The sequence below is a fragment of the Aspergillus steynii genome (assembly GCF_002849105.1).
Source record: "Aspergillus steynii IBT 23096 chromosome Unknown P170scaffold_1, whole genome shotgun sequence".
NCBI lineage: Eukaryota > Fungi > Ascomycota > Eurotiomycetes > Eurotiales > Aspergillaceae > Aspergillus > Aspergillus steynii.
Genome location: NW_020194398.1, coordinates 3,330,584 through 3,351,811, shown reverse-complemented (window position 1 = coordinate 3,351,811; position 21,228 = coordinate 3,330,584). Strand labels below are relative to the sequence as shown.

General features: G+C 51.1%; 9 protein-coding genes across 9 annotated transcripts; 4 read left to right on the top strand and 5 right to left on the bottom strand.

Moving 5' to 3' along the window:
* The first annotated feature begins 977 nt into the window (after positions 1-977).
* Positions 978-4,290, top strand: P170DRAFT_432338 (sodium transport ATPase 5). Its single transcript, XM_024848241.1, has 2 exons — positions 978-1,243; positions 1,319-4,290. Exons 1-2 carry the CDS (start codon positions 993-995, stop codon positions 3,951-3,953), a joined length of 2,886 nt encoding a protein of 961 aa, XP_024710024.1. The 5' UTR covers positions 978-992; the 3' UTR covers positions 3,954-4,290.
* A 328-nt stretch (positions 4,291-4,618) lies between these two features.
* On the bottom strand, positions 4,619-5,703 carry P170DRAFT_483423 (putative NAD(P)H-dependent D-xylose reductase xyl1; the record flags this gene model as incomplete). The annotated part of the gene is made up of 3 exons (XM_024853895.1): positions 4,619-4,648; positions 4,705-5,483; positions 5,553-5,703. 3 exons carry the CDS (start codon positions 5,701-5,703, stop codon positions 4,619-4,621), a joined length of 960 nt encoding a protein of 319 aa, XP_024710023.1.
* A 562-nt stretch (positions 5,704-6,265) lies between these two features.
* On the bottom strand, positions 6,266-7,468 carry P170DRAFT_470166 (uncharacterized protein; the record flags this gene model as incomplete). The annotated part of the gene is made up of 1 exon (XM_024852719.1): positions 6,266-7,468. The coding sequence occupies one exon, from the start codon at positions 7,466-7,468 to the stop codon at positions 6,266-6,268; it is 1,203 nt and encodes a 400-aa protein (XP_024710022.1).
* Positions 7,469-8,002: 534 nt separating this feature from the next.
* Positions 8,003-9,760, bottom strand: P170DRAFT_344825 (amino acid transporter; the record flags this gene model as incomplete). The annotated part of the gene is made up of 6 exons (XM_024843486.1): positions 8,003-8,314; positions 8,366-8,530; positions 8,588-8,646; positions 8,699-8,964; positions 9,019-9,446; positions 9,500-9,760. The coding sequence occupies 6 exons, from the start codon at positions 9,758-9,760 to the stop codon at positions 8,003-8,005; spliced, it is 1,491 nt and encodes a 496-aa protein (XP_024710021.1).
* Positions 9,761-11,249: 1,489 nt separating this feature from the next.
* Positions 11,250-12,217, top strand: P170DRAFT_470164 (heme-dependent oxidative N-demethylase family protein; the record flags this gene model as incomplete). The annotated part of the gene is made up of 2 exons (XM_024852718.1): positions 11,250-11,602; positions 11,662-12,217. 2 exons carry the CDS (start codon positions 11,250-11,252, stop codon positions 12,215-12,217), a joined length of 909 nt encoding a protein of 302 aa, XP_024710020.1.
* Positions 12,218-13,031: 814 nt separating this feature from the next.
* On the top strand, positions 13,032-15,189 carry P170DRAFT_452410 (uncharacterized protein; the record flags this gene model as incomplete). Its single annotated transcript, XM_024851270.1, has 3 exons — positions 13,032-14,130; positions 14,192-14,921; positions 14,970-15,189. 3 exons carry the CDS (start codon positions 13,032-13,034, stop codon positions 15,109-15,111), a joined length of 1,971 nt encoding a protein of 656 aa, XP_024710019.1. The 3' UTR covers positions 15,112-15,189.
* A 69-nt stretch (positions 15,190-15,258) lies between these two features.
* Positions 15,259-17,136, bottom strand: P170DRAFT_505433 (uncharacterized protein; the record flags this gene model as incomplete). The annotated part of the gene is made up of 6 exons (XM_024854286.1): positions 15,259-15,820; positions 15,883-16,048; positions 16,105-16,416; positions 16,464-16,514; positions 16,571-16,922; positions 17,036-17,136. 6 exons carry the CDS (start codon positions 17,134-17,136, stop codon positions 15,264-15,266), a joined length of 1,539 nt encoding a protein of 512 aa, XP_024710018.1. The 3' UTR covers positions 15,259-15,263.
* A 494-nt stretch (positions 17,137-17,630) lies between these two features.
* Positions 17,631-18,933, top strand: P170DRAFT_345170 (putative malic acid transport protein; the record flags this gene model as incomplete). The annotated part of the gene is made up of 2 exons (XM_024843502.1): positions 17,631-18,602; positions 18,712-18,933. 2 exons carry the CDS (start codon positions 17,631-17,633, stop codon positions 18,931-18,933), a joined length of 1,194 nt encoding a protein of 397 aa, XP_024710017.1.
* Positions 18,934-19,034: 101 nt separating this feature from the next.
* P170DRAFT_346018 (fungal specific transcription factor domain-containing protein) lies at positions 19,035-20,980 on the bottom strand (the record flags this gene model as incomplete). The annotated part of the gene is made up of 4 exons (XM_024843537.1): positions 19,035-19,224; positions 19,278-20,281; positions 20,328-20,839; positions 20,890-20,980. 4 exons carry the CDS (start codon positions 20,978-20,980, stop codon positions 19,035-19,037), a joined length of 1,797 nt encoding a protein of 598 aa, XP_024710016.1.
* Between the last annotated feature and the right edge of the window lie 248 nt (positions 20,981-21,228).

Here is a 21,228-nt window from a genome sequence, read left to right as displayed (position 1 = left end):
GAGAGAAGTTCCCCCCACACAGCATGAAGCGTTGCCACACGAGCCAGACAGCTCCTATGTCATATCTGCTGTATCATATTCGTTCGCAGCGCCCGCCATATTGCACATCCCTGCAGTGATGCCAAACAGTGTCCAAGCTTCGGTTTCACTGCGTTGCGTTTGGCCCACCCAGAGCCCTTGGGTAGCACGGTGGAGGCAAGGCAAGGCTCCTGGACCCGGGATTCATGTGACGGCACCCAAGGCCGAACTGAAGTGGAAAATCTCATCGGCCGATGGGCCTTTGTGGTAGTGGGAATGGAATCCTCGTATTAGCAGCCTGTGGACCTCTCGCTGCCCCGTGATTCGTCCACCCACAGGCGACGGCTTGGCATGGAGAGGAAACCCTTGGCAGCGACCGCCTATCAATGCACCTGTTGGCGCCTGCCCGGCTGCTTATCGCTGTTACTGGCGGAGGTTACAGGGTTCTGGGGACTGTACTTCACACTAACAGAGCCTATCCTCTTGGCTGGTTCTGGGCAATGGACTTGAACGGCTCATAAGTTCGATCTTCCCCCCCCCCGGCTGCGACCGCGAGGAGGATTGTTTTTTCTGCTCTCTCCCTCAGACAAGTGCTATTGGATTTTCCCTGAGACAGGAAAACTGCATATGACGGACGGAAAACAGCGCGATAGCCCCGGGGTCTCCCCCGGGGTCCCTGGTTTGCTCTTGAGCCATCCGGCTCATACTCTCTCCTACGATGCGGTCATCAAGGAATTGGAAACCAGGGTCGACGAAGGTCTAAGCAATGATGAAGCTCAGCGCCGTCTCCAGCAGTACGGCCCCAACAAACTGGAAGAAGGCGAGGGCGTATCCATTATCAAGATCCTGGTGCGCCAGGTCGCCAACGCAATGATGCTAGTTAAGGGGCCCACTTTCCCGCGTTCTGAACCCCCATTGTGATGAGGACTCCCCGAATCTGATCCAATTTGTTGTTGCAGGTGCTCCTGCTGGCCATGGCGGTCAGTTTTGGAATCAAGTCATGGATCGAGGGCGGTGTGATCTGCGCCGTCATCGTCTTGAATATCGTCGTCGGCTTTTTTCAGGAATATGCCGCCGAAAAGACCATGGAGTCTTTGCATTCGTTGAGCTCGCCCACTGGAACTGTTTCTCGTGGTGGTCATACCTTCTCGATCCCGTCGACAGACATTGTGCCTGGCGACATGGTCGAGTTGAGGACTGGCGATACCGTCCCGGCTGACATCAGGTGAGTTTCCGCCTGAGGCTGCGAGCGGATTTCGGCGTCGGTGAAAGAAACAACAAGAAATACTGATAGAAATAGATTGGTTGAAGCAGTTAATTTCGATACGGACGAGGCGCTTCTCACTGGAGAATCCCTTCCTGTTACCAAAGAATGTGACTCAACATTCAAGGAAGACACGGGTCCCGGAGATCGTCTCAACATCGCCTACAGTTCCAGTACTGTGACAAGAGGCCGCGCCCGAGGCGTGGTCATTGGAACGGGCATGGCGACTGAGATCGGTTCGATTGCCGCTGCCCTGCGAGCCAGTAATAGCAAAAAGCGTCAAGTCAAGCGTGGCCCCAACGGCGAGACCAAGAAGAGATGGTATCTCCAGGCTTGGACCCTGACTGGCACCGACGCTGTAGGCCGCTTCCTGGGTGTCAACGTCGGTACTCCGCTGCAGAGGAAGCTGTCTAAACTCGCTATCCTATTGTTCGGCGTTGCGGTGCTCTTTGCGATAGTCGTCATGGCTGCCAACTTGTTTAGTAGCAACAACGAGGTGATCTTGTATGCTGTCGGAACTGGCCTCAGTATGATTCCTGCATGCTTGGTCGTCGTTCTCACCATTACCATGGCTGTTGGAACCAAACGCATGGTCGAACGAAACGTGATAGTCCGCAAACTGGATTCGCTCGAGGCTTTGGGGGCAGTCACGGATATCTGCTCGGATAAAACTGGCACGTTGACGCAGGGCAAAATGGTGGTCAAGAAAGCGTGGATTCCTTCTCGAGGAACATACTCGGTCGGAACCTCAAATGAGCCTTTCAATCCCACGGTCGGAGATGTGACTTTCACGCCTTTGCCTCCAATGCAGTTCGATGACGAAAAGGAGGGCCCTCCTGCAGAAAGCGTGGAGGATCTTGTCGTTGGAAACCGCCAGCTCGAGGACTTTTTGGACGTCGCATCCATGGCCAATCTCTCTCACGTCTATAAGTCCGAGGAGGGTGAATGGAGTGCCCGTGGAGAACCTACAGAGATTGCGATTGAAGTGTTCGCTTCGAGATTTAACTGGAACCGAGATCGCTGGACAAAAGGCCCGGGTGCCTTGTGGCATCAGACGGCAGAATTTCCTTTCGACTCGACGGTCAAGAAGATGTCGGTTATCTTCACCAAGATTACATCCCAGGAAGAGCGCCAGATGGTTTTCACCAAAGGTGCGGTCGAGCGCATTGTCGAATCCTGCACCACAGTGATCTGGGACCAAGATTCCTCGACTCCCGTGCCCATGACCGATGATCTCCGTGGACAAATTTTCCAGAACATGGAGGAGCTCGCCAAAATGGGTCTGAGGGTGCTAGCTCTAGCACACAGGCCTTACGTGGAAAAAACTCGGCTCATCGAAGGCTCTGACCTCGAGCGCGACGAGATCGAAAAGGACCTCTGTTTCCTGGGGCTCATCGGTCTGTATGATCCACCCCGTCCGGAGACTGCAGCATCCATTCAAGCGTGCTTTCAAGCCGGGATTGAGGTGCACATGGTCACCGGAGACCATCCTGGAACCGCGAAGGCCATCGCGCAGCAAGTCGGAATTGTTCCCTCTGATCTTAGCGCCGTTGCTGCTGATGTTGCCGAAGCTATGGTCATGACCGCGGGCGAATTCGACAAACTGACCGACTCCGAAGTGGACGCTCTCCCTACTTTACCTCTTGTCATCGCACGATGCGCACCTCAGACTAAAGTCCGAATGATCGATGCCCTGCATCGACGCGGTCGCTTCGCAGCCATGACCGGCGACGGAGTCAACGATTCACCCTCTCTGAAACACGCAGACGTCGGAATCGCTATGGGCCAAGCAGGCTCCGACGTGGCCAAAGACGCCTCGGATATCATCCTCACGGACGACAATTTCGCATCCATCCTGAACGCCGTCGAAGAAGGCCGTCGCATCTTCGACAATATCCAGAAATTCGTCCTCCACCTGCTCGCTGAGAATATCGCGCAGGCGTGCACGCTGTTGATCGGGCTAGCCTTCAAAGACAAAGACGGCCAATCCGTGTTTCCTCTCGCCCCTGTCGAAATTCTCTGGATCATCATGATCACCTCCGGAATGCCCGACATGGGTCTCGGAATGGAGGTCGCCGCGCCCGACATCATGGACCGCCCGCCGCAAACCAAGCAGGGTATCTTCACCTGGGAAGTGATCATCGACACCCTAGTCTACGGCTTCTGGACCGCCGCGCTCTGCCTCTCGGCATTCTCCATCCGCATGTGGGGATTCGGCGACGGCAATCTCGGCCGCGGCTGCAATCGCGAATACTCGGAGGAATGCGAGCTGGTGTTCCGCGCCCGAGCCACCACTTTCGTTTGTTTAACGTGGTTCGCGCTCTTCTTGGCCTGGGAGATGGTTAATATGCGGAGATCGTTCTTCCGCATGCAGCCCAAGTCCAAGAAGTATTTCACGCAGTGGATGCACGACGTGTGGCGCAATCAGTTCCTCTTCTGGTCCATCATGGCCGGCTGGATCACCATTTTCCCCATCATATATATCCCTGTGATCAACCATGTCGTGTTCAAGCACACGGTTATCTCCTGGGAATGGGGCATTGTGTTTGTCGAGGCTCTGCTCTTTTTCATGGGCGTCGAGCTCTGGAAGTTGGTTAAACGGGTCTTCTTCCGCCGGATGAAGAGCAGCAAGGGAGATAATGGTCAAATGGAGTCTCACATGCTTCCTTAACAGTTGCTTCCCCTGGTCCAAGCATATGGGTCAGGGTGATACAGATCACTTGGTTTATGGAATCGCGACTCGGGAACTGGCTAACTGGTAATATGGACTTTTGAACACCGGATAGGAGATGAAGAATAGGAGAGATGGTGGTAGGGGTTTTCATTCATAGTCACTCGTTTGCCACGGTGCCTGGCAGTTTGGTACCAGGGGTAGTTTATAGATAGTGCCGTGTTAGGTGTTATAGGGTAATTTGATAGCAGATAGCAGCGGGTAGAGTAAGTGGGGAAAAAATCTAAACTTTTACAAGGTGGAAGAATGTCGCATGCAGTAACAAATGAGTTTTCAGTCATAAGAGGTCTTTCTTCCACGAAGTCGAGGCCAAGGAAACGGTCGAAAAATATATCAAGCTGTGCCTTCGCAATTGAGTACAGAGTCGACCAAGGCTAAGCAGCCTTATTGGATAATATTTTACTCGAAAGGGCATTCACGCGTTGCAGTTCGGTTACTAGTTGCGGATCCTTCGATTTGACTAATGTGTTTTCAGATATTTCAATCTAGACTCTTCTGATATATCATTTGATTCTACCCATAAACGTATGGACATTCTCGTCTTCTTCACCACAGCTAGAGAACCAGGTACTATACTTGCATTAACAAGTCTGCTAAGAGCACAACTAGAAGAAGATGGGATGCGGCTCTCCAAACTATAAAGAACTGTCAGAATAACTCGGAACTCAATGCCACACCGAAATATACATACCTTCATTGGATCATTGAATCGAAGATTCCGATTCATCGCACTAATACTCTTCAAATCCTCCGCACTCAGATCGAAATCCGTCACGGACAGATTCTGCGCCAAACGCTGAGTATTTCCACTCTTCGGAATGACTGCGATACCGCGCTGCGTCGCCCAGCGCAGAACGATTTGCGCCGGCGTCTTCGCATACTTCTCCGCCAACTGCACAACAGCCGGATGCTCAAACAGCAACGGCGTATGCTTCGCGTCCTCCGTATCCAGCTCCACATACGACGACGGCCCAAACGACGAATACGCTGTAATAGCGATCCCCTGGCCCTGGACCCAGTTCACCAGCTGCTCCTGCGTCAGGTAGGGGTGGTGCTCGATCTGCAAGGTAGCGGGCCTGATGTTCGCATATTTCAGCAGATCCAGAATCAGTCCGCCGTTGAAGTTACTGATTCCTATCCCCTTGGTCAGGCCCGCAGATACCAGCTTTTCCATTGCGAGCCAGGTTTCTTGGACGGAGGCGCGGCCGGGTGGGAACTCGGGTCCGTCGGGGGGAGGGTACTGGACGGCTGGGTCGACGTATTCGAGCGAGATGGGGAAGTGCATGAGGAAGAGGTCGAAGTAGTCGATCTTCCAGTCTTGGAGCTGGCGGCGGGTGATGGGCTCTACTTTGTCGGCGTCGTGGAAGTTGTTCCAGAGCTTGGAGACGATGAAGAGGTCCTCGCGCTTGACGATGCCCTCATTGATAGCGCGAGCGACGCCATCGCCGCATTGGGATTCGTTCTCGTAGACTGTTCTCGAGAGTTAGGATCTATTGACTAGATATGGTCTTGAAGTCCACAAAGTGACAGTAAACGCACTGCAGGCGCCATCTAGAAGGCGATATCCGGACTTGATGGCGCTGTAAACTTGGTCGGCGCAGGTCTTGGTGTCGAGCTTCCAGAGGCCGAAACCGACGATGGGCATTTCAGTCCCGTTGTTGAGCTTGATAGTGGGAGTTTGAACAGACATCCTGAAGACAGTTCCAAGAGACTTTGGTTCTGAGCGAATGCGAAATGGGAAGTGTGATCCTATTGTAACTGTGATTGTGTTTGAGAATGGATCTTCCATCGAGCCGAGTAATATTTGACTTTATATAGGAGTCGTTCTCCAGACGACTTATCACGGCTTGAAGACATTGCGAGAGGCCTAAGTGCTTTGATAATGTCTGGAAGATTCGATGCGCGCGACACGCTTTAGCCTCTCTAGTAGATCCCTAAGGACTGGGCGAAATGACGTAGTAAATGCAACTAGTTATCAGCCAGTGATATGTCCGTCGGTGCGCGCGACACGCGCTGCTCCAAAGGCGTCAGGATCTAAGTACATGATTTAGTGGCCTAGTGCCACTGAAAATATCCAAGAATTATCCCTCTCTGAAGAGGTTGGAGCTTTATGTCCGAGTGGAAAAGCTCAATGGACACTAAATCCTGACACCGGCTCAACCGCGCCCCTCTATCCTATGAATGAACCAGACTCATCTTGATATGCCTTTAGGAAGAATAGTCGTATCATTTTTTCATACTATCTACATCATTCATGTCAGAATAGGCTGTAACGCAGTCTCAGAAGCCAAAGCATGCCACTGCCACCAATTTCGGTCTTCCGCTTGATCGCATTGCTCCCACCATAACTCCAGGAAGGTCTTCGCCTCGATAATATTCCCTAGCCCTGACCACTTATAATAAGCATCCATCTTCTCTCTGACTCGGTCGCGATCTCTCCTCGACACAGCCGAAACCCCAAAGATAAACATCGGAAACAAGGCGCAGATCTGAGCATGGTCGGTATCGCAAAGGTCGTCCAGGTAGGTAAGCCCGCCCTCCAGCGCAGTCTGGATCTTGTCATCGAGCAACTGGCACTGATACACTGTCGCGTAAAGTAATATGAAGGCCGCCCATCGATAGCACTCCCCTACGACCCGTTGCTGCTGCGTCGGGTACTGGTAATCCCAGGCCTCCAGGTCCACACTGATCTCGAGCCCGAAAGTGAGGCCCAAATACGACGGTACTGAGGGATCGTCGTCCAGGAGAATCTGCGTCTTGAGATCCATTATGCGTCCGACGATGGAAAGAAGTCCATCTTGAGACCCGATGAGCAACAGATCAGAGCTTGGATTGGAAGATGCCTCGAAATGGTCTGCATGGCACAAAGGGTTCTGATCAGTCACTTTGGAAATCAACTGGTGATAAAGAAACCAATCCTCGAGAACGGCCGCAGACGAAAACGTCACATTCGACGCACCAGACCGCCGCTTAAGACATTTTACTAACTCGTGCGCTGCGCCCAGATGCATTTTCCACCCGCCGTCAAACCCGCCCTCTCCGGTATTATACTGGCACAGAAGCATCGTGCTAGCTAGCGCGATTGTATATTGTTTATTAGATACGGGCTTATCTGCGTAGAGCTCTTGAATACGCTGGCCGTGGATGCGTGTGCCTTGGCCGAAGAACTTCCACTTGAGCCGTTGCACCTCAACGTACTCTGGGTTTTCAATCGAATGACCCCCGAGGAATAAGAGCTTCAAGAGGTGTGCCGCCGAAACAGTCATTACGAGGGATAATAGGCCCTTGTCGGCTGTAGAAAGTGGGAGAATCGCTGCGGCGATTGGGTTGCATTGGTTTGAAGTCTGCAGCACAAGGAGTTGCGATAGGACCTGCGAAAAGTGATTGTATAAGCGTCTCTCGGTGGGCGTATGGACGCCGTTGATTAGAGATGGCAAAGATGGTCTCGGCGTCATGGTTAATTCTTCTGGTGCTGGCGTATCTCGCTGCAGTGGTGAGGTAGAATTATCGACTGGTGGCTCATTCCCTGGTATTCGAATGTGCTGTGTTTCTGGGGAGCGACGGCTATTCTTTCTCGACCTTCCTGGCTCCCATGCGATATTTGATTGATACCCGTCGCAGACGAAGTTGTTTCGCAAGCAGTTGTGACACTGGGGCTTGTGCTCGTCGCACTTCTTTCTTCGGCGCCGACAAGTGAAGCAGCCAGTTCTGCTACGAGTGGCACGGGGAAAGGATTGAGGCTCGTTTTGCATTTTCAAAGCGAAGCGGCATAATCAGGAGAAACATGAGATGATGGTAAGACGAGAAAACCAGAACAGGAGAAATTTGAATGCCTGCTGAGGCCGATAGCTGCGCGAATGCCGATAGGGCAAGTTGAAGCCGACGATCGCCTCGAGATAAACCAAACAAAGAAGTGGAGAAAGTGCGGGGAAATGATAAGCCCAGGTCCAGTAGCAACTCAACTAACGAGACTAGGCTGGCTAATTATATCACGCAGACAGCAGGAAGTGCATGCGCTGGAGATCCACGTCGGGTCCCCTGAATCGAGATCCAACGAGCAGCCAGCTGGCCAAAATAATCCCAGATATCCCAACCAGAACCACACTGGAGTAGTTCATCGAATCTACCTGCGTGGGCAGAGTACTCGGGCAACTGTAAATAATCACCAGCGCAAGCACCGCGATCACTGTGAAGGCATTACAGAATGGTCCTACGATGGGTCCGAGATTCAGACTGCGACGAGGGAGTACTGCTCGTCCTCGGAATAATGCCATGGCCTGGGGAATGGCGTAGCTAATATTCTGTTCGGGATTAGAAGTGTAACATATAGAGTCATCGAGAAGGGCGCTTACAAAGTATAAGACCGCCGAAGTGGTGATGGAGGAGAAAGCATTCGTCGACGCCAAGTAGAGCAGCCCATAGAGCGATGCGAACGCCGTGGACAGTACGGTTGCTCGGATGGGCGATTGGAATCGTTCGTCAACCACAGCGAAATAATCGGAAAATGGGATCCCGCCCTGTGAGATGCATGAAAATCAGCTACGAAACATGAATTGAGCATGAAATCCACTTACATCTCTAGCGAAAGCCCACGCCATTCTTCCAGATGTCACCCACTGGGATGTCATGCTTGCTGGGATAATTTAGCCCTCTTTGTTCTGTCAATCACCGAGGCTTCAACGTACATATGTAGACTGTAGTGACCCAGATTTGTAGGAATAGAGAAACTGCCCGGCTCCCTGTGGCTTGGTAGAATAGCTCTAATGAGGGGAGAGTCGCAGATGCCACCTTTTCGGGATCCTGGATAGCATAAATCAGGGCCATAAATAATGGAAGTGCCGACAGTACACCGATTAGCATGGTGAGATTCATGATTTGCGGAATCCTGCGACCGGGATGGTTCATTTCCTCCGCAATATGAATTGCTCCATCGGTACCAACGTAAGCATACCTGGGCATATCGTCAGTAAAGGTCCGCAGAGGAGCTTCAGGGTAATGGACTCACATAGAGTTGGCGGCTCCTAGAATCCAAGCAAACCCGTGAGGCCACCCGCTCGTTCCATGAGAAGCATGGAGTAGGTATCCCTGTGGCTGAAACTCTTGATGCATGGCCATCACGACGATGAATGCCATTAAAAATCCTGACACGGAGATATATAGACAACCTTGTGTGATCCAAGGAACAGTCCGAGACATGGTGAGGGGAGCGGCGGTAACAAGCATGACAAGGAGATACACAAGATAGACATGCCAGTTGACAGTATCATAGGTTGGCCAGCAAAACGAAGCCAATCCGAGGACTGCTTTTGCTGCAATCATCAAGCCCGAAGAGGTATTTATCCACCAAGCCAACATGGAAAACCATCCCGTCAAATACGAGACAGAGCGTCGTGTTCCCTCACTGGCCATGCAGAAGACAGCATGGTATTGGCCCTGAAATGTCATGAGCAAAGACTGGTCGTATCTAAAATTGGTATAACACTCACGCCACTAGAGGGGAAGGCCGAAGCTATTTCGGCTAGGCCAAGGGTTATAATCCATTGCACAACAGTCCCAACCACCAATCCCAACACCACATTTTGAGGACCGGCAAACGTGATACTGGCCCCGAAGCAACTGAGATAACCAACCCAGGAGCCAGTGATGCTAAACGCCAAACCGATAGAAGCGACGGAGGAAAAGGAGCGTGGCATCGAGGCATCATGACCTTGAAGATGGAGAATCTCGTCGTCAAGATTCTTTATCATAGCTTCCTCGTGTGTGTCATTTTCACTATCTATAATGAAGCTATCGTCGTGCTTTTTGGTAGTCGTTTGTTTTGGAGTGGAGGCACGGTCACCCGGAGCGCCTGAGGCGGCATCTGGGGCAGTCGGAGTCGAGGTCGACTGTGGTCTATTGCCACTGTCCATAGTTGAGTCTTTTGGGATGAAAAAGCGACTTATGAAGCAGGTAATACTGGCCATTTTGCACGAAAACTGACTATCAAAGTACAGTCTTCTTAGGTTGGGCTTTATACCCAAACGTCCTTATCAACGGCCTCGATATTCCTCGCGGTATAAAGCGGGGGAGGGATGATTTGAGTTTGATAGCCACTCACGGTCAGAGGAGATAACTGGTTTGGAACCCCGGTCTGTAGCAGAACATTTCTGGATGGCAGAACGTCACAGGTTACTTCATCCTGACTATCAATGGACAGGATATCAGATGCCGAACGGCCGGAGATATTTGGCCCCTCCTTGACGGTATCTCGTGGGTGAACCTCCCACAAACTGTTCATAGTCACTTTCTGCCTGCGTTATGTCACCTTGTATACAATGGAAACATCGATGAAGGCGATGACTCGATAGAACTTTCTACAGTCTCTGGAAATGTCAGGAGTCGTATAATTCCAGTGAAATTGTATAATTTCTCAACATCACCAGTCAGTATCAGGGGTCTCAATCTAGTCAGACTCACTTCTTCAAACCCCGGCTCGGCTTGCTTGGTATGACAGGCAGCTGAGTCTTGAATCTATCAGATAGACAGGTCTTTCTAGAGTTCAAACTCTCCAAGTAATTTACAGCTGATAAGACTGCCTCCAGAACAGGAAATATCCCAGTGGCACCTCTTGTATCTAACGAGACACATCAGAGATCTAGGAAGACGTTGTGAACAAGATCTCAGGGAATATTATTAACAGCCATAGTACGTGTACGCGATTAGCGCGCCTGCTTTACCTAAAATGTCTTCTAGACACCATCCTCAGCGAGGGACATACATGATCAGCCTCATTGGGCTCTTACAACTTGCCGCTGATATGACTCCCCTCATAAAAGCCAACGCTTTCTTATCTATCTTGAATTTGAGTGAGATTCAATTCATATTTCAATTGATTGTGCTGACTGCCTGCAATTTCACGAGTAACATTCTTCTTTATGTTACAATTGGAAAGCCCTTCACTTCGTCTCGAGTACAACTCCCTTCAAGCCAACCATGCTTTCTCAAATTCCCTATCTCGCAGAAGGAGGCCCCTTGAGGATCATTTCCATCCCTCTTTTAGCTTTCGTTATTATTCGCGCCGTTCAATTCGTCTATCTAAAGAGGCCCAAAAAGGAAACAAAGACTTCTTTAAAGACTTCGGCGAACCATGACCCAGATCCACTTGGATTCAAAAACATCACCCCATTCAAGGGCCTTCCACTCCACGGAAAACAAGATTGGCCACGGTATTGGAAAGCTGGAAAGTTCCAGATGACCATGGCACTACGCAAGCTTGACATTAATAATTGGTTCAAGTACGATGAGTTGTTTGACAGCCAACATAAGGAAAAGGTTGCTATGGCCACGAGTCCAGACTCGGATAATTACGTTGATTATCTTGATGGAATTGACGACGCGGCCGTGGAACTATTGGAGATAATTGTCACATATGTCACCAAAAGATATCCTGACATGTTTCGAGCTGATCATGACTACGTGTACATCGACCATCTGCAAGAGAAATATAGGATACGCGAGCCATATGAGCTTCATCCACTTGCAGTGGCAGGCTTACTTGTAATGGATGATCTTTACGTGTTGAAGAACGGGCCAAAGGATCAATATACTCTGTATGTATAGCCTCTCAGTGAAAACGGGGCGTGATTGCTGTTACTAACTTGAAATATAGTCGCGGTGCTTTCCTCGCATGTCCCTCTGGCTGGCGCCTTCAACAACGGATCGGATGGTATCTGCATCAAATCCATGACCCGATTCCTCTCTGGAAGGAAAGGTTGCGCAAATCCATGGAGCGCTTCTTCCTCAACTTGCAGCCATCTAAAGCAATCCAGAGAAACAACCTTTTTATTCAGCCAGTTGGGGAGATATTTCATCTCGTGCCCTTCGAAGAATATCCGAAGTGTGAATCCATTGATCAGGTTCACATCCGAACAGAATTGCAATCTCTCACACGCCTTCCTCGCTCACAGGCAAATGTATTCACAGTCCGAACATATCTCACGCCAATGACGGAGCTTAGGCATGAGCCCGAGCAGTTGGAAGCGCTGTGGGATCACACGAGGAACTTCCCTCCGGATACTGCAAATTACAAATGCCATCACCTCTGGGGCGACGTATTTGAGAAGTTTTGCCGGGAGGTTCTGGGCAAGAATGATCCAGAGATTGGGGAAGATGAGGAAATGTTCAAATCAAATGGACCAACTAGCCAGTGTCCAGCTGGTTTTTGATGGCATTGCTTGGGCTTTTTTCTTGTTTCTTTTCTTTTCTTCATTTTTCTTTTATATGCGCTTGGTTGATCACGTTCTATCCTCAATTCTCCTTCTCCTTGATGTGGTTATCATAAATAGTCTTCATTATTTGAAAATTCTGCATCAGTTGTGCCTGTTGCAAGTACAAATTCATGTATACGCAGCTTTTCGTTGTAGATATCAATCGGGAGTACTTGGGCTGTCTTGAGTGCTACTCGTACCTCAAATAATAACCACTTATAAGCGACACTTGACACTTTCTTGTCCCCCCCGCCTTTTTTTTCTTTTCTTCTCTCTCTCTGTCTCTTTTTCTTTTTCTTTTCTTTTTTTTTTTCTTTTTTGTTAACTGTATTTGGGACAAAAGTGCTCCCGAGTTCGTGTTCCCCTCTCTACAAATTAGGACCCTTCGATAGTACATTGATGTTTTTTCGGAAAGCATTATCCTAGATAACAGTCCTAGAATCAGTGTCGTCATGGATCAAGCCTAAATGCGGAGTTCATGATTCGAATGAGACTATCTTTCCACAGCCCCTGCAGGATCCGAGCGACGAGCGCGTCTCGCGCGCACCGACAGTCTTGTTCATCCAGCGAATCACAACGCATTTTATCCTTCTCTTCCGTTGGCGCTTTATCAACCAAGCTTTATCTTCCTTCTATTCTCCTTTTCCCCAAAGGGTAAAATTATCGCTGCTTGTTTGATACCTCTCCAAAGTCAAGAAGACTCAACTATAAGTAGTACTAGCGAGAATGATGAATTGTTGAGATCCAAGCAGAAAGCAAATCAATCATAACCATGCATCCCTTCAACGACCTCACCGCATCCGAAATCCACCGCTCCCGAGCCGCAGTCCAGTCTCTGCACGCTGGCGAGGCGCTCGTTTTCAAAGCCATCACCCTAGAGGAACCGGACAAGAATGTCATGATTCCATTTCTTGAAGCAGAGCTATCAGGCAAAACTCACGACGCTCCACCACGTCTTGCATACTGCGTCTACTATATCAAAGCATCTGATACTCTGATGACAACATGGGTCGACTTGAAAGCCAATCGTGTGTCGAAATCCGAAGCCGCCGATAAAGAGTTCCACGGGAACGTGGACTTCAATGAAGTCGACGACGTGGAACGCATGGTCATGCAGGATCACGCTGTACTGGAGCAGATCCGCAGACTCAAACTGCCTCCCCATCTAACTGTGATCGCCGAGGCCTGGGGCTTTGGATCCGACGGACTCGCGGATCAAATGCGACAGTATCAAGTCTACATGTTTGTTTCGGAGGTCGGAAAGCCCGACAGCAACCACTACGCAAGACCGCTGTCTTTCTCTCCTGTCGTTGACCCCGTACGCATGAAGGTCATCCGGATCGACTTGATTCCTACCGGTGCCGATTGGGCTTTGAAGCCACTGGGCCCTTTCGAAGATAACGGCCCCAACGAATACGTCCCCGAGGCCAACAACTTGCGGACAAATTTGAAAAGACTCCATGTCTCCCAACCAGACGGTCCATCGTTTACCATCGACGATGAGAATGTTCTGCGGTGGCAAAAGTGGCACATTCGCGTGTGCTTCAACTACAGAGAGGGAATCGTGCTGCGAAACGTTTGCTATGATGGCCAGCCTTTATTCTACCGTGTTAGTCTCAGTGATATGACGGTCCCTTATGCGGATCCTCGTGCGCCTTATCATCGCAAACAAGCTTTTGATCTGGGTGATGTCGGTGCAGGATTGGTTGCTAATAACCTCAAACTCGGCTGCGACTGTCTTGGATCGATCGCGTACCTCGATGGTTTTATCTCCGACCGACAGGGCAACCCATTGCGCAAGGAGAATGCGATTTGCATCCACGAACAGGGCAATGGGATTGGTTGGAAGCACACCAACTATCGAACTGGGCGTGAGTTGCTTGATCCTTTCAGGCAGATCGTCAAGCTACCAAGATACTAAACAGGATACAGGAGCTTGCGTTGTTCGCAACCGTGAACTAGTAATTCAATCAATCCTCACCGTATCAAACTACGAGTATATCCTCGCCTTTGTCTTCAACCAAGCCGGCCAAATGGACTATCAGGTCCGCGCGACCGGTATTCTTTCGACCTGTGCCATCGATCCAGATACCCAGGTCGAATTCGGAACCATCGTGCACCCCGGTGTCCTGGCAACACACCACCAGCATATTCTATCTCTACGCATCGACCCAGCCATCGGCAGCTACACCCACGGCAATAGCCTTGCCTACCAAGAATCATACGCCCTTCCCCACGAACCCGCCTTCAACCCACACGGAAACGGCTACATTGCAAAAACAAACATTGTACAGAAGTCCGAGGGCCTTGACTTTGACATCAACCGAGGACGAGACTTTCTTATCCAGAATCCCAACATTCCCAACTCCGTCAATGGCCTTCCCATCTCGTACAAAATCCACGCTCCCCCGATGCAAAAGCTCCTCGCCTCTCCTGACAGCTTTCACTTCAAGCGCGCGGAATTTGCGGACCACGAAATCTACGTCACGAAGTACCAGTCGGACGAGCTTTTCTCGGGCGGCAAATTCACTAATCAGAGTCGTGGAGGTCATGGGGTTAAGAACTGGGTTGCTCGGAAAGACAGTGTGGTGAATGAGGATATTGTGGTTTGGGTGCAATTCGGCCTGAACCATATCCCTCGAATTGAAGATTTCCCTGTCATGTAGGTGGATCCTCGTCTTTGCTTCTAGGCACGGCTAACAATGAACAGGCCTGTGGAGATTATCACTGTCTCCTTGAAACCGGTCAACTTTTTTACTAGGAGTCCGGCTATCGATGTGCCTCCGTCGACCCTGGCAAGCAACCAATCCGTACAAGTCAACAAGCCTGGCTGCTGTGGCAGCAGACTTTGAGTGTACTGGAGTTCAGGATCATTGGATGTATAAGCTTGGTCTTAATTTTTGATTCTTATAGCAATCATAATAGTCCTCGAGTTAGGAGCAAAGCGGGCGACATGTCCGGGATCCAAATCATGAAGTAACTGTTCAAAGAATTTCATCCATTATCACCATGCTACATCTCGCGTACCATCACACTCGTTAAGACTACCCAGATTCAACTTCTGTAAAGACATATACGCCCGCCTCCCCCACTGCTCGAACTCATTTATATTCGACGGATCCATCGCCCGCACATTACTCATCGCGACCTTGATCTCCTTCATGATCAGCTCTCGCTTTCTCGACAAGATCCGATCATCAACATCCATAATGTAATCCAGCTTCACCTCGCGGGCTTTCACACACGCCAGCATAAGCTTAATTTCAGCGACCTTGGTGATATCCTTCAACAGTTGTGCCTTTTCAAGCGCTTGTAGCCCGTAACCGTGCGCTTGGTGCAAATGCTGAGCCTGCTTCGGTCGCGGGAAAGGCCGGTAGTAGCTGATTTCGATCTCGACAAACATCAACTTCGAGTAGACGTATGTCTGTCGGTCGAAGTCGTTAGGGTTGAGTAAGTCACATGCTTGGATGAAGTAGCGGAGGGCCTTTTGTCGGTCTTGGATGAATGAAAAGAGGATGCGTCGTTTGAAGTACCCGTTGCCTTTGCGGATACATTCGGCGTCTTTTTAAGTTAGCTGTGAGATCTGAATACCTTTGCGGAGGTCCTTATGTTTTATAACCTACATTTACGCTCATTTATTGTCAAGACATAGCTCTTCACTGCTCCGGATAATGCTCGGAAGCCGGGATTTCGCTCGTTCTTGAATCGCACCATATCGCGATGGTTGGCGTTTATCGTCTCCACCGTTTCGAGTTTATAGTCGATGCGAGAGGACAAGTTGTCCACGACCTAAATCAATCAAACTTTAGCCTCGAAGCGAGAAGCCATGCCAGGGTTTATCCTACCTTCCCATTGAGCCCCGGGACTACTGTTAGCCCTTGCGCTTCCTGGAATGTGTGTACGCGGATTCTCCCCGCGTGGAGAATTTTCCTGAAGTCATTATGGATGATTTCAAGCATCTGCGAATCGACTTCCAGATCTCTAAGCAGGTTCGGATTCAAATCCTTCAATGCAACGGCAACCAGGTTATGGGCTAATCGTCCCCATGAAGCTGCTTCGCTTTCTCGATGTGGTGTGCCACAGAATACGACCGTGTCGAAGCGCCGGTAAAGGGACTGATGTTTGGGATTGGGACTCGTTTTGCATCTTTGGATGGCCTGGATCGAATTAATTCGGTTGGATATTGAGGGATTAGTTTTCTTACCACTTTCACAACCAGACCACCTAAGTTATGCGCGACAAATATAATCGGTTTCTGCAATATTCATTATTAAATCCAAACTCTTGAGCAAGCCGGATAGGATAACGAACCTTATCCATCACCCGCTCCAATCTCACCATGAGATCATTTCCATGACGCAAGATACTATTCGGGCTGGCCCTGTTGAAAATCCCCCCGATAACATCGGCATCATAACCGTACGTGAAGATCCTCGCGTTTGGAACCACAAATGGGAGCAGATCCGCCGGCCAGAAGACCCCTGTCGCGCCTCGGCTTTTGCTAACAGCAGGCGCGCTCGCGCTCGCGCTGTGTGAGGAGGGTGGTGATTTCGACCAGAATTTCAACACAGATAACCTCGAGTTTCTATCCGCGCTGCGAGCACCCGCTCTATACTCCCATGTGCGCCGGGGATGGCCGCGTAGGCCGTGCACAAATACTATGCTGTGATCGGGGTCGGTCAGCAATGCGATAGCCAGCGGGGCGCGGCGACGATGAGTACGATAGGGAAGTTAAGGGACATGCTTAACTGCTGGATCTGCCAGTTGTCCGTTCACGCCTCTGCCATCGTAGACGAGGGAAGGTCCGATGCGGTCAACGGTGTAGTGATGTGCACCGTTGGCCATCGCTTTAATGGATTGGATGCAGGAGGGAGCATTCTGAGGAGTGGGAGAGTGGGACGAACACTCGGCTTTAGTTAGTTAGGGATTCCCCGCATTAGCATCCAGGATGTGTTTCGTAAAGTGTCAGATGGCTGCAAACTATTGCGAGCCAGTGACTAGTCGCCACGTCAGCTTACTGCAGACCTCTTCTCGTGCTAATCTGCAGGGTTGGTGGTGTTAGCGCCGGACTATGTTCTACAAATAGCAAAGGGGGTTTGTTATTCGGCAGTTGAGTTCAAAGAGCTAGGAATTGAATTTGGAGAAATTTACAAAGACTAAAAGTACTCTATATTTTATTATAAACATTACCACGGTAAATTTTAAATATAGATCAAGTCGATTTTCTCTGATAAACATCGCCGCATCATCCACCTCGAGTATGACGTCACGACCACATGTCCCCGGCAACCCTAATGATCCTCGCCTTCGATCTTCATCCTCATCCTCCTCCCTAATCTCCAATCTCCAGCCGGTATTCCCACCGGACAGCATGTCCTACGATGATCCTCCGCCCGTGAACCGATTCTCCCGCGCCCTCTGGCACTTCAGCCCACAATGGTTCCTGATCCCGCAAGGAACCGGCATCATCGCGGTCCTCCTGCGCCAACTGCACTATCAATTCGGCGCACTTCCCATCCTCGCCAAAATCCTCTGGATCTACACCATCGCCCTATTTGGGCTCGCTTTAATCCTCTATACCCTCCGCATCATCATCCACCCCCAGCACGTCTCCCACGAACTCCGCACTAACCTCCTCGAAACCTCCTGCCTCGCCAGCATCTCCATCACCTTCACCAGCATCATCGAGATGCTCAGCCTCCAGTACGGATCCCACGCCGCCCTCGCCGCCTACATCCTCTGGTGCATCAGCACCTTCCTCGCCGTCCTCGCCGTCATCGCCATCCCCTACATCCAACTCAAGCTCCAGCCCCCGGGCATCGAACACATTCCCCCCTCCATCCTCCTCCCCGTCATCGCAGCCCTCACCTCCGCCGCAGGCGGCGGCGTCATCTGCACCGCTGCCCCCATCAGCCCCCGTCTCCAAGTCCCCGCCATCATCATCTCGTACCTCGAAATCGGCACCGGGTTCGCCCTCGCCCTGGCCTTCGCCGCCATCGTCCTCCTCGAACACTTCAATCGCTCAAACCCCACCCCGGAAAAGGTCTACCAGGACATGATCATCTGCGGGCCCTTCGGCCAGGGCGGGTTTGCGCTGCAGAGTCTCGGAAACGCCGTCCTGCAGGGCTCCTTTGAGGCGTATGATCGGGGTACGTTCCTTACTGCCGACGCGGCCCGGCCGATTGGTCATATTAGTCAGTGGGCGGGGCTGATGTCCTGGGGTTTTGGGACCTTCTGGTGGTGTTTTGCGATTCTGAGTATTGTGCATACGTTGCTGGGTCAGAGGGGTGGGTGGCGCGCGACCAGGTTCAGTATGGCGTCTTGGGGGTTGGTTTTTCCGTGGGTAGGTGGTTTCTTTATCTTTCTTTCTTTTGTTTGATTTCGTTTCTGTTCATTGCGAGCGTTGCATGGGCTTGCGTGTTCGAGTCTGGTATTGATGGTGTGTTACTTAGGGCGTATATACCAACTGTGCGGTCCAGTTGGGGAAGATCATGGACTCGCCGGCGCTGCATGTTTGGTCGACGGTGCTGGTGATTCTGCTGGTCGTGATCACTATCTGGGTAAGTCTTTGTACTGTGAAGGCGATCGCCACGGGGGAGGTGTTCGGGTTGGAGAATGGCTGGCGGAGAAGTCGGCTGGAGGTGCTAAATGGGGAGGGGGATAAGCTTTCTTAGTTTGCTCTGAATGGAACGTAGGTGGGTTTGAAAAAGGGGTAGAAGCGTAGGTCGTAGAATGGATGCATTGACATGTCTATCTACCCGTCTATAGCTATCTATTAGTACAAACATCCTGGGATCGTGCTCGGGTCCAGGCCGTTGTTTAACCAGAGGAAGTTCACCTCTCCGCCGGTCAGCAGTGCTGTGTCGGCGGCGAGTGTGCCAATACCAGGGAAGGCCCCGTCCTGCGGGAACAGATAAGACGTTGCTTGAGGGCTCGGGTCGGTGGTGGTGCCGGGGGTCCAGGTACTGGGATATCGGTTAGTAGGTGCTTATTTGTGGTTCCTGGGAGGGGAGCGTACTCTAGCCAGGGGAATGAATCCACCAGGACCTGGTTCGTGTCGATGACAGGGTCTGCCGCTTGGACCGCCTGCTTCGCCACTTTCATCAAGTCCATACTGAGCACTTTTCCTGTCGTGTATCCGGTATGTTCGATCTCATCGAGGCATTGAATGCCTTTTTCTACGACAGCGAAGGTCTGTCGCGCACGGTCTGGCTCCGTCCCAAGGTTCAAAACGTCGTACAACATTGTCATGGTCGCTGAGACGAGGAACGATGCAAGTGCTCCGTCGTATCGAATGTCTGGGAACCGACGGAAGTATACGTCGTGCGCTAGGTTGACCAGGTTGCGGGCCGCAGACGTTGAAGCGTTGATGCATGCTTGAATGTCAACTCCACATACTGCAGTCTGTTGCGCTTCTGCGGGGCTCGAGAAGAACGTCGTCAGGACCAGTGCCGGTCGGTATAGCAGCATGCGAAGCACGTAGTAGCTGAATCCAAGACTGATTCGTTGGATTTCTTGCCAGTCCTCACCGATGGGGACGGTCTCGTCAAAGAAGTGTAGGTAGGATGGGAGCGAGCTGCTGATGCGTTGGAGGGCCGCGTCGCACTCCAGGCTGGTGTTGTTAACTGTGGTCAAGTCGGCGATGGTTTTTATGCTGGCTGGCGAGTAAATATCCACAGAGATTCGATCGGCGAGCTTTCCGATTTCGGCCATCGCTCGCACCCAGGCGCATTCCACGGACGGTGCTTGGTAGATGTTCTCGTCGTTGCTGCTGGGGTAATCTTCAGGGTATGCGGTGTCAATTTGATTGTCGGAGAGGGCAGAGGGGCGACCCATATAGACCGATGAGATGCGTTCAAAGACAAAGACGGTCCAAAATGTGAGTCGTAGTCGATGCATGTGTGGTTCTCGTCCATCCGTTACTTGCGAGCGATGCAAGCCCAGCACCATAGCGATGCGTGTCGCGTGGCCAAGATAAAGATACGCATCGTTTTGTCGCATGAGTTGCAAAGAATACATAGCCTAGACCGTCAGCAATAACTCATCTCACGCGATCGCAATAGCTTACCTTCAGCAGCATTAGATGCATTCCCTTCACACTCGGTTCCTGCAAAAAGATCGGCCCCTCGGCTGCACGGTTGGAGAAATGCTCGGCCCAGCCTTCGACCCGTGCCTCGGGCTCCTTGTCTTTCAAATTGACAACGCGAGCCCCAAGAGCCAACACCATGAACAGGATCTCCTGATTTTTCAGTTTGCGACCTCGCACGGGGAACTCCCACATCTGAACCCATGTTTCCATGATCTCCGAGTGTACGAGCACCGACATCTGCGGATGGATGATCTTGAAATACGCCTCTATGAACCTCTCTCCCAAAGCTTGCGGGAGAAATGCCTCCGTCCGCAATTGGCCCGGACGAATATCTCCATCCGTATCCCCGGTAAACATGAACCGCTCCATACCCCATTTTTGCAATGCATCAGGCACAGAGCAGCTTCGACGCGCCAGTAGCGATTGGCCAGACGATGATTGGTTGATACGCTGGTAAATCCGCTGCAGAAAGCAGAATCCAGACGAAGGGCCTGGAGATATTAGGACCGTTACCGTCAAGACGGGGAGCAGGACTGCTCACCGTAGAATTGGAAATTTCCTGTTTTCGGGTTCGATACGCCGATTCCGGCTCTGAGCTCGTGTTGCCGTTTATAATGCACCGGATCATCCATCAGCGTCACCGACGGCGACCATTCTGTCGATATTGGTATTGGAGACCGCGTAGTGGCCGGCAACAGCGCTGCTGGAGGCCGACTCGCCTCTCTGGTTTGACGGCTTTTCCTCTTCCGGATATTACCTGTTCGGTAAGCGCATCGCTGCGGATCTCGTGAGCAAGCATTACAGGGCTGTTCGCCGTTGCATTTGATCTTGCGCGCGCGGCAGTGTTCACAGGCTCGAGGGACCCGCTCCCGAGGGGAGG